Source organism: Merops nubicus, unplaced genomic scaffold (genome assembly GCF_000691845.1).
Source record: "Merops nubicus isolate BGI_N331 unplaced genomic scaffold, ASM69184v1 scaffold22096, whole genome shotgun sequence".
NCBI lineage: Eukaryota > Metazoa > Chordata > Aves > Coraciiformes > Meropidae > Merops > Merops nubicus.
In genome coordinates this window covers 7,739-20,051 of record NW_008617216.1, presented here as the reverse complement: position 1 = coordinate 20,051, position 12,313 = coordinate 7,739, and the positions used below count along the sequence as shown (strand labels likewise).

At 41.7% G+C, this 12,313-nt stretch overlaps 1 protein-coding gene across 1 annotated transcript; it reads right to left on the bottom strand.

Annotated features, from left to right (window-relative positions):
* Positions 1-2,432: 2,432 nt before the first annotated feature.
* On the bottom strand, positions 2,433-11,911 carry PRCP (prolylcarboxypeptidase (angiotensinase C); the record flags this gene model as incomplete). The annotated part of the gene is made up of 9 exons (XM_008943084.1): positions 2,433-2,620; positions 4,081-4,245; positions 4,918-5,090; positions 6,171-6,328; positions 7,032-7,213; positions 7,531-7,632; positions 8,760-8,900; positions 10,931-10,985; positions 11,832-11,911. Coding segments are annotated over 9 exons (1,244 nt in total), but the record flags the coding sequence as incomplete, so codon positions are not given.
* Between the last annotated feature and the right edge of the window lie 402 nt (positions 11,912-12,313).

The following is a 12,313-nucleotide window of genomic DNA, read 5'->3' as shown; positions in this document are numbered from 1 at the left end:
CTCTTCTCCTCCACTGCTGTCTTGTATGCTAACAATCCCCTCCTCTACACACAGCTGTGGCAGCTCTCCAGCAGAGCCTTTGCTTCCTGCCCTTTCTGCCTCTTCCCTGCCAGTGCAGAACAGGACAGAGGGGTGCCCTACCTTAGAAGCATACAGGTGTGATCCATCCAGGTCAATAGACAGCAACCTTTAGACTGTGCACAATGTATTAAATACTGTTTTATACAACCTGGGCCGACTTTGACTACCACACTACCAACTGCTACAAGCTTTCTGCCACCACACGCAGGAACAGTGTTAAAACTCCATTCCCACCACAGTGCAGCACTTCCACACCAAGTACAAGGCATGTTCCAGCAAGAGCATCAGGAATGGACAGTGCAGGAAGTGAAAGGGCAAACAAGGTTCTGAAACCCCCAATTTCCTCAAACTAGTGTTTTACTACAGATGCACTGCCCAGGAGAGGCAAATAGTATCAACCTACATGCTATGTAACCACCCAGACACCACATACCTTCAGGAAGGCACCAAAGGGGCAGCAGAGGCTCCTGCACTGATATTGTACAACACTTAGACCAGAGGGTGAATCTGCAGAGCGAGGCACTGCTCACAGAGGGAGCAGCAGCAGCACCAGTTCAAGCATCCTGGCCAGATCCCACGGCAGCTGGATAAATCCACCCTACAGTGGTTCTCGTTAGATGGGAGTATTCTCCCCTTCCTGCACAAAACTGTTGTGCAAGTTGCCCAACACTCAAAGCACAGTGCTTCTTACCCTACAGGGAGCTGCAGCCCCTGGTAAACAGAGGGATATTTTTTGTAAAGCACTCTGCAGTGTTCAAGGATAAAAGGCTCTTCTATAAAATGTACAGTGTTGACAATGTATTTGTTTAAAGAGAAACAACCCAGCTTGAGATCCCAAGCTTTGTGTGTACAGCACTACTTCTTCATTCATTTGGTTGCTTTCAAGCCTCTCTCATTTCAAGCTCTTTCAGCTGGCATAAATTCTTAAACACTTATTTAGATTTGTTTGTTTGTCCGTCGCTTACAAAGCGGATTTCTACTGTAGAGAGCTGTGAAGCCTTGGAAATAAGCAACACTCTGCAGAAATTAAGTTAAATCAACGCATTTTTTTTCCTATTAAAAAGTTAACCAAAAAAGGGCAAAATTTCTCACTCAAGAGCAGATGTCCTGCTGGGACAGAAACAGCAAGAGGCAAACATGAGGAAAGCAACAGGCTTTTGGAGCCAAACAGACCAACAGCAACAGCTGAAATTCAGAGAATAATCCCCAGTTCAAGTGAGGACTTTCTACTTTTAAAATACACACCTATGCACCAAGTCCAGCAGTCTAATTCTGAGGTTTGTTTAAAGGAGCAGCAGAGGTTTTGGTTTGGTTGTGGGGTTTTTGGTTGGTTTGGGGTTTTTTTGGGTGTTTGCTTGGTTTGTGTTTTGTTTTTTTTTTTAAAATGCCTTGCACAATTTTAAAACCAGAGCCCAGAGGGATATATCCAGGAGCTGCCTGCAGTGAGCAGTCAGTACAGCAGGTCAGACCTCCTGAAGCACAGGCTTCAGAAGGATTATTAAATGCCTCCCTACCATGTAACAGCCCAAAGAGCAGCCAGTACTTTGCTGTTCAAATTTCTGTATCACCTCACAGCACAAGTACAACTACATGAACCATCCTTTAAAGAAAGCAGAGTTTAAGGTTAAAAATAAGGAAAGTGAAGGCTGAGCAGAGAACAAGCAGCATGAACTAGTTTTTGCACTGGACTGAAACATCTTTCCCTTCCTGTCCACACACAAATGCGTTTGAGACAAACTTCTGTGGTATTACCACCATGCCTTGCTAGAATGGAAACATCTCTTTAGATCTGGACCTTGCACAAGCTGGTTGAAATTTGCCTAATTACCGCTACATGAAAAGGGCAATTGGCAGTAATAGGAAAGCTCCCCAAGTCACTTCCCTCTCTTTTCTGTATCAAAGGGAAAAAGGAATGTCACGCCAGCCCCTCTGCAAGGCTATCACCCAGAGCAACAATTTTAGTGACCGAGATCTTGTGTTATAGCCAGAGCTCCTTTAGACTTTCCTTTTATGTGGAAGAGACAGTGCTTTGGCTTCATAAAGGCTAGATGGATTTACCAGCATGGGAAACCTGGACTTTGGCCACAAGATAAGAAGGAATCCACATGGGAAGAAAATTACATTTGGCAGAATCCCAACCCAGATTCTTCTTTTAGAGCCACACAGACAGTGACAGAACAGTTGGCTTCCTCGGCCACTGCAGCCTGACCATTTTCCTCTCGAGAACAACACAAAGCATGTCCATCATTTATTCTGCTGGAGTGTTGGAGACAGTTCCTTTTGTTACTTAGGGCAGGCACTCTGCACTGACAACCCCAACTGCTGGAAAACTCCGCTGAGACAAAGCTCACCTGAAGACAATATTGCTGTGTGAACTGATGTTTTTCCCTCCATACACAGAAAGAATCCAAGAGGGGCGAGGCCTCACTCCCCACAGCCTGTAACACTCCTCTGAAAGGGCATCGAAGTCCCATTTCTGCGGCTCGAACATGTCATTGATGCCATCTGTGCACAAGGGCATCACCATCTCAGTGCAAGCCTGGAAGAAAGAGCAGGGAAACAAGATGTATTCCCAGGATACTGTCCAACAGCTGCTAGTGCAGTATTTAAATAAATAAAATCAAACAAGATTTAATCAGTAATTACTGTAATTGTTTCAACCACTTCCCTGGGCAGCCTGTTCCAGTGCCTGACAAACCTTTCAGTGAAGACATTTTCCCTGGTATCCAATCTAAACCTCCCCTGGCACAACTTGAGGCCATTTCCTCTTGTCCTATCACTTGTCCCATGGGGGAAAAAAAAAAAAAAAATCCCACAACCCCCATCTTACCACACCCTCCTTTCAGGTAGTTGTAGAGAGTGAGAAGGTCTCTCCTCAACCTCCTTTTCTCCAGGCTGAACAACCCCAGTTCCCTCAGATGCTCCTCATAAGACTTGTGCCCTAGACCCTTCACCAGCTTTGTTGACATTCTCTGGACCTGCTCCAGCACTTCAATGTCTGTCTTGTATTGAATGCCCCAAACTGAACACAGTGTTCAAGGTGCAGCCTCACCAGTGCCAAGTACAGAGGGACAATCACTTCCCTACTCCTGCTGGCCACACTATTTCTGATCCGGGCCAGGATGCTATTGGCCTTCTTGGCTACCTGGGCACCCCACCGGCGCACCTTCAGCACCCCTAGGGCCCTTTCCAAAAGGCATTTTCCAGCTGCTTTTCCCCAAGCCTGGAGCATTGCCTGAGGTTGTTGTGACCCAAATGCGGGACCCGGCACTTGGCCCTGTTGAACCTCATCCCACTGGCCTCAGTCCACTGATCCAGCCTGTCCAGGTCCCTCTGCAGAGCCTGCTACTCTCAATCAGATCAACACTCCTACCTAATGGTGTCATCTACAAATTTAATGAAGGTGGCCTTGACCCTCCTTGTGCAGATCATTGATAAAGATATTAAAAAGAACAGGGCCCAGTACTGAGCCTTGGAGAACACCACTTATGACTGGCCACCAACTGGATTTATCTCCATTCACCACAGCATTCTGGGGCCCAGCCATCCCCCCCCAGTTTTTCAGCCAGCAAAGAGTACACTCATCCAAGCCACAAACAGCCAGTTTCTCAAGGAGGATACTATGGGAAATGGTGTCAAAGGCTTTACTGAAGTGCAGGTAAACAACATGCAGAGCCACTCCCTCATCCACTTACTGGGTCACGACCAAGCTGATTGCCTCATTGTCTTGTATGTGCCACATCATAGTACCCAAGATGATCTGGTCCACAACCTTCCCTGGCATCAAGGTCAGCCTGCCAGGGCTATAGCTCCCTTGATCCTCCTTCCTGCCCTTCTTGTTGAGGGGCCAGAACAGATATATGCTTCACGCTTGCACTTGTCATCAGTACACCTATTATATCTGGCGCAATGTCGGCAGTCAAATGACTTGACAATTCTCATCAGCTCTAGCCCAAAAAACCTCACCAAACTACCATTTAGAAAGGATAGAGTGCATACCTGATAGTACCAACCCAACTGGCCGAGATTCTTTGTTGCAGTTTCAGACATGTCCAAGCATGAGGCTTCTCCTGAGTAATTGTAGTATAAATTTACTGCCTGAAAAACATTCTGCAGCAACAATTTGTCAGGGAGATGGGGATCCTTCAAGAACTTGCAGACTTCCTGCAACAAAGAGAGAAGGGGAGGGTCTATATCTGCAAGAAAAAAAGATTCATACATGATAACTGATGGGATATCAATTTCTTTCTGAAGTACAGTCAGACAAACTGCATGGAAATACAACTAGTGTTTTAAAAGAACAAAATCACCTCAAGCAAATGGAAATCTTGGCCAAAGCACTGCAGAAAACCAGAACCGCATCAGGGAAGGTCTGCAAGTGTGAAAAGAGGTTCTGCTTTGAGGAGCAACCCTGCAAGGAAGGCATTGGTGAGGATCCACATTTCTTCTCCCAGTAGTTCTTCCACATCAGAAAAGACATAGGCTCAAAACTTTCTGTTCAGTTGCAAGCTCTGCCAGCTAAGCCTGGCATCAGAAGCTTTAATAGCATGTGCTTTTTGCGCAGCATTTGTGCTCCCCAAGAAAATTCTGCAGGACAGCTGAGGTTTTTCAGTCATCCCTGGCACTATTCTTCTGGGCTCTAGATGCAACCTATTAGCTCTGCAAGAGACAGTCAACAACCCAGTTGATGCAAAATAAGAGATTGCCCTGGTTCTCTTTCTTCAGCCACGTTGGTTCTACAGAGACAAAAATAAAGGAAAAGGTGCAGGCCAGGAGAGAAGGAGAGAATTAGTTAAACCAAATGGTCAATTCTACAAGACACTGATTCCCAATTACCTGTATAGGCCAAGCTGGCAGAGGCTGCAAGAAGTCAGCTTTATAGGGATAGTTCACCATAGCCAAGTTTACCCACGTCTCACTCAGCCAGTTTTTCAATAGAGCAGCATCCTGAAGATTTCTTAATGGGCTGCACAAATGAAATGTACTGGAAAGCCACTGTAAACCTGTATCTTTAATAAGAAATTGAAATATTTAGTGTATGGTACCATAAACACACAGGTCAGTTGTGCTGCTGCCAAAATACATTTTCATTTAGCATAACTAATCTGGTGATATTACTCCACATACATACAAGCATAGCAGATCAAATTTTAGGCAGCACCTGTAAGTGAAGGGAAAAAAAATCTGCATACCTTAGTCTGTGGGTATGTCACAACTAAGATATCAAAACAAAACAAAGAGACAGACAAGACATTTAGCACATTCTTTGGTGGAAAGTTACATAAGGGCATGCTTCTTCCAGTGGAAAGAAAACTTCAAACCTGCTAGTTCTCAGTGCAAGGACTATCAATAGGTAGATCTCTTGGGACTCTCCTGACTTTTCACTATTATTGTCTGGTCTAGAACTCATCCAGTTCAGCTTCCTTGATTTTAATTAGCTAATTCATCATACCAGGCTTTTTCTTTAGGACACTAAACTGAAGTATCCAGATTAATATTTATTTCTAGTTTAATTCCTTTGCTGTACAGTGACCTTATCTCATATGCAATCATAGAATTTGAAAATAAACTTAAGATCATTGAGTCCAACCCTTAACCTGACACTGCCAACCATGTCCCTCAGCACCACACCCACACATCTTTTAAATACCTGCAGGGATGGTGACTTCACCACTTCCCTGGGCAGCCTGTTCCAGTGCCTGACAACCCTGTCGGTGAAGAAGTTTTTCCTTCTGCCCAGTCTAAACCTTCCCTGGTGCAACTTCAAGCCCTTTTCTCTTGTCCTATCACTTGTTACCTGGGGAAAAAACCCAACACCTGTCTTGCTACAACCTCCTTTCAAGTAGTTGTAGAATCAGAGAATCATGTATCTTGTTATCAACAAAGCTTGGACAAAGCTTGTTATCCAACAAAGCAGACTTTTAAAAAATAATGTTAAGCTCATTTGACAGTTTTCAGTACTAGCAGCATAGTTTCAAAAACCCAAATACATATGGCTTTCAACTATAACACAAGCATGCTGATTTTGTGAAGTCATAACAGAATCCTGAACATTACAGTCCTTTGAAAGAGCATTGGTGAGGTCTTACCTGTTGAGGAAAGGTTGTTAATGGCATTCCAGGAATTCCGGATGCTTTCTGAGCAGCCTGTTCCACTCATTTTGAAATTATTGGTCACTATGCTGAAGTAAGTGCCACATGGAACCAAATCACCAAACTGCCAGATTGGGGCAGAGGCTGCCAAAGCTCTGCAAAGGGACATAAAAAGACCCCTTCCATCCTCTGGTCAATACCCTCCCCACAGTCACTATTCAAGTAGCTTTGATAATTCAGCTTGGACACTGAGCCCTGTATGAACTAACCATAACGCTGCAAAACTATTCCACAGGTCTGCATGCAAAGGCTGCTGAAGGTTCTAAGTCTCAGATGCTAGTACAAAGATACAAGTAAATATATTAAGCAGAAATTCAGACTTTGTTTTTCATTCTCATCTAGCAACTAGGGCTTTCTCTCTAGGCACTGTGCAAACTCAAGTGAAGAGAGTCCCTGACCACAAAAATCTACTCACTAGCAAGCAAAGGAAGGGGAATTACTATTCTTGTTTCACAGAGGGAAGCTAAGGCATTGGAAGAGATTAAAGCCTGCCTCAAGTCACCAAGAAGTCTGGTGACCCTAAAAATATCAGATGCAATGTCAGTGTTCATAATAATTGTTTTTACAAAGCTAAACAGATAATTCTGAAAATACACAGCACCCAGTAGGTGGTGACCTACAGTTGTCTTGATTAGGCAAACAGGACCTCTTCCCAAATTCAAGGTAACTTAATTCCTCCTCCCAATAATGAAAAATTCAAGCCATCTTGAATTATGGTACTTCTCCCAGTACTGTAATATTTACAGCACAGAAGTAACAAAAGCCTGCTCTGTGTTTGAGCAGGATGAATCCACTCACCCAACTACCACATGGGGGTACTTCATCCTAAACCAGGCTGCAAGCATTCCTCCATAAGATCCTCCTATAGCTATGACAGGGCTGTAACGGGCTCCTGCAATGCTTGTCTTCAAGTGCTCAATGAGTACTGCAAAGTCTGCCAGAGCTTGCTCTGATGTCAGGTAATTCAGGTGCTTGGAGTCCTGAGACAAAGAAAGCAGGTTACATACAGCATGGGAGTAATTTCCAGCAGTAGTCTTTCTACTCCCCACAGCAACTGCAGAGCTCTAAATCTGTGTCTGATAACAAATGAGATATTCTTTGCAGGTATCCCTTGAAGTGCCAGAAAATCACAGGGTTTTTTTTTTAGTCTTAGAAAAGATATTTACAAAATTAGTTGTGTGCTTTTAGCACATTTAAATCTTACTCAGACTAACGTTCATTGCACTGGCAAGAATTACAACTGGCACAATTATGTTTGTATAGAACACATTTAAGGAAGACAAAAGAAGAGACTTACGCTGAAAGATTCATTCCCAAAGGGCAAAGATTCTCCATAATATCTGTGTTCAGCAAATACTAACATGGCATTAAGCTCTTCAGCCACATCCCACATAAAACCCTGGTGGGAGGAAAATGTGCATCTAAATAAGTTGAATCAATTATTTTCAAAGTCTCTACTTTCAGTCTAGTGTATTCTAACTCTTTTTCTTTGATTAGAAAACTATAACTACAAGAATAGAACTAGAAAGAATGACAGCACTTTGGTTTTGGAGTATCACTGAAGCTGGAAAACACACAAACCAGATAACCATCCAGAGATGGGGACACATACACAAAGAAGAGATGTATATTTTAATACTGCAAAATATTAGACAGCATTGTTTTGTGAGTATACACAGGCAATCCTGAGAGAAATCCTATGGCATGAGCTTAATCCATAGCAAATAAAAGCCACTACAGAATAAAAGCATGCATTTGAGTTAGGACAAAATTACAGCAAACACAAAATTTGTCTGGCAGTAAGCAATAATCTAGAGCACTGTAATACACTTATTTTCAAGTAATAAATAACCACAACTTGTTATTACTTGTTGACAGCAGCTTGTTACCACCAGTTATGGAAACAGGCAGACAGAGATTGCCTGCTGACAGAACAAAGTGTGTAAGCAGTCCTTGGTTGCCTTGAGCTCAGCACACACCACCTCCTGTTGTGCTACTGGACTTTGTATTGAAGTGGCTGAAAAATACTCACACACTCCATTCTGCATTTGTATCAGTCAGGGAAGTAAAAACTTCCACAGCTCTTGTCAGAGAACAAGAATCTGTCTTTGATATCCAGTTCCCTTCATTTCACTTCACATTTTTCTTGTAAGGGAAAAAAAAAATATCAAAACTTCCCACTTTATGTAGGGAATGTAAACCACTATTATAAATGTCATTTGGTCCAAAAATTTGCATTCTTAGCTTGAGGCACATAATAGTGTTTCCTCTAGATATTTTCTTCACTACCCCAGGAAGCTAATACAACTGCATTCCTTAGATTTCCATGGGCTTCGAATGGCACCCTGAACCTCTAAAACTTTTTCTGTGCTTTTGTTCAGCTTCCTCATCCTTAACAATCATAACTATTACAACTTCTCTTGGAATTATATTCTGACACTGTCTTCTTGCTCTTGTTTTTTCTAGTATGCAACTACTGGAAAGAAGGACTGTAATTCAAGAATCAATAACCTATTTTCTACATACTGTATTGTTGCAGAACCACGTGATGTCTCCTTCATTGCCTGTGTAAAATAATATTGGTCCATTGTCCTTCTTCCAGTGCTGATCTGCTACTAGATACCGCTGCTGGAACATGAGATTCTCATCAAATCCAAAGTGATCAATCTGTAAGCAGAAGGAACAACGGCATGTTCAGGAAGCTAAAATTGATTCTGGAGTCCACTGGAAGTGCTGACGGTCACTTTGCAGGTGAAAATCAAACAAAAGAAAAAAAAAGTTTTACTAAGATAAAAAATAATGTCATTGAACTAATTTATACTCTGAATACATCAAAATTCTTCTGCTTCACAAATGAAACCAGTCAAGATTAGAGGTGTATATACTGAAGAAATGTTATTTTCAGCTATTAGTCAGCTATGTCTTTTTTATGGTATCATACTTAACATGAGATATTCTAAATATATTTAGGAAATCAGGCAAATCTACCGAGGGGTCACAACGTATCTGATGCAATAAAATGTCATCAACACGTAAAAAGAATAATTGTCCTGCATTGGTTTGAGTCTTGGCAAAATTCCTTACTACCCTTATTTAAAAAGCAAACAGGCACACACCAAGCACCTCTTCCTTCTCTCCCCTTTGGAGCATAAGATTGAAAATTAAACATTCTTGTTAGAAAGTGCTTTGTTGATTTATTGTGGTTTGGTTTTAATTCTTAGAAAATACTGATTCTCATTAGTAGTTGTGCTGCTGACAGATTTTTCAGGTAGTTTTATGGAGTACTTCTCCTCTCCTTGCAATTTTCACTAATTCACCTACACTCCCCGGTTCTTTCCGCTGCCTTACAAATGCTGCAAGTCTATACACACCACTTAACCCAAACCCCACAGTGTTGGCGTTATTGCCTCATTATAAATCTAATCTCAATTATTAAGATCAGTTTTTCAGCTATTATTCACACTGCTTTGTAAGCACTATTCCCCATGACCCTTCCCCACACATTCGCCCATACAGAAGAGCTTATCAGTTGCTTTTACAAGGCAGCTTCTCGCATGGGCATAATCTTAAATCCACACAGGCTTTTACTATAAAAGCCAAAAACAAACAAACACCAAAAACAAACCAAAATACAAGTCTACTCCAGAAGAGCTGTGCTGCTTAATTACCACATATTCACAAATCATCACTACTTCTATTAATCATTTGAAAGTGACCTGTAGTTTCACAATTTTGGCGTCCATCAGCACAAAGCACCATCTTTTCCTTTCCTAATTTTTTGCTGCTGGTAACAGCCTGACATCTGCTGGCTTGAACATCTCTGCTCACCCATCTGCCTTCACACCAACGACATTGCCAAATATCTCAGATGCTCCAGGAACCAATCTTTCCCATTTCCTGTTCTGAGAACATCTGCATGGTCTTGACAGACATAAGAGACAAGGTCTTCACCCTGAATAAGTTAGCTTCAGCAACTGCTTCCAGACCCAAATAAAACTAATTTATGCATGTTCCACAGTTCCGCTTAGTGGAACTATTTACTACTTGTGAGTAAGCATGCAGCAATATTATTGTGAATGTATTTAAGGGTTCTGCCCCTGAACTCAAGTGCTGTTAACATATGCTGGGCTTATTTTGCACTGACAACTCACCTGCTCCTTCTTTATTTGCATATTTATTATTAATTTTTGTTTCACTTTCTGCATCAAGCATAATCAAGAGTGATTAGTTGTAGTGATTAGATGCAGAAAGGCAGAACAAGGTCAGCCCCTGAAGAAGTCTTTGGTCATAAGACCTTGGGTCAATTAAAGAGAAGGATTAGATAAGACATATCTAACAAAAATCACAATATAGCTTAACAAGCGCCAACACTATTAGAATGTACAACTAATACATCTTTTGCTCCAGGTCTGTTTGTAAAGGAGAGAAGTATCTTTTTCTGTTTAACTTTACTGGTTAGGCTGCCAGCCAGAGATAGAAAAAAAACCCCAGAGGCTCATGTGCCCTGTTTGCCTTTTATGGAATCATCTAAAATTAAACCTATAGCTTTAATATCGGATTCTGCACCCTTCCTGCCTGAAGCCACAGCACCAACTACAAGAACATAGCACAAAAATATTCAGCTTTCCTGAACTTCAAAGATGTGTAGCAAAACCTGCTCAGTGCAGGCAGCTTAATATGAAACAGACAAAACTTACAATGGAGAGAGAAAAAAAAAAAAAAGAAAAATCATAATAGTTTAATTGTATCAGACTGAGGTTATTCAACAGGGTATTGTGCAAAACAGTTCTGAAAGGTCATCTTACTGTTCCTACTCTGTAGGAGCTGGAAGATTAGGATAGTAATACTCCAATATGAAAATTTTACCCAAACAATGGTTAATTTTTGTTTAGATATATGATTTACTATGGTTTCTTTGTGATGTGATCTGTCAGCCTACTCCCACAAAATAACCTCCCAAATCCCAACACTCTATTGGTCTGCCTCTCCATATTGAGGAGGGGGAAAGCACAGGAATTTAACTTTTCTTTTGCCAGTATTAGTAACTACATTGATCAAAGTGTCAGGATTCTTCATCTTGACTCTGAGCCACGCTGTAGATTCACTCATTGCCAGTCACATTCTTCTTTCCCATTCCAACTTCAATCTGTAAAACTGACAACCTCACAGCAGCCAAACTGCCTCTGTTCATCATATTTATAACTCAAACAATGGACACGTGTAAGCTCTCTAGCACAGACACAGACCTAGACTTCTTCAGGAAAAAAAAAAATCACAAGTACCTATTACTCAGCTACTTTATTGCTAGATGATGTGACTTTATACTTTGTAGGAACTTGTCTTTGCAAAGGTAAGACATAACATGACTAAAAAGCCCTAAAGTTTGTGAAGCAGTAGGAGAGAGATGTCATAACTGCTGGTTACTGCCAAGAAATTAAAAGAAATCCCAAATCCAGAACATCAAAACACAGTTTGGAGGTGTCCCAAGGAGCACCTCCTCACAAGAGTAAAAACTGTTTGAAAATGTACTAAGAAGCACAAGACTCGGTATAAAACTGTGAAGGGTTTGGCCACAAAGGACAAGCTGTGGTTCTCAACAGCAGATGGAGCTGTGGTGCAGCCAAACTGCGCCGCAGGGCTGCGATGGGACCTCCCGGTTCTCCTTCAACAAGCGCCTCCTGTCACCACCCTTCACACCACAGGGATGCAAACAAGCCATAAACCCCACAACTGTGGGAAGTACACTTCACCACTCTGATCATCCAGATTGTTTGGTTTGATTATTTTTTAATTTTTTTTAGCTTTCTTTTCCTTAAATCAGATTTCATTACAAAGTTGAACCAGAAAATGTCTTTTCCATACCTAGGCAAAAGGAGTATGACAACAGCAGTGACTTTTGCAACCAGACTTAAAAGCACACCACAAGAGCAAAAGAAAAAAGCAGCTTAGTACACACGATACATTAACTGTTGTTTAAAAATAACAATGGTAAAGTTATACTGGGATATATAAGGTTTTTCCAATTGCAGTTTTCATAGTTATAATTACTGGGAGGATGTCAGCAGTAAGAACAAGGTGCT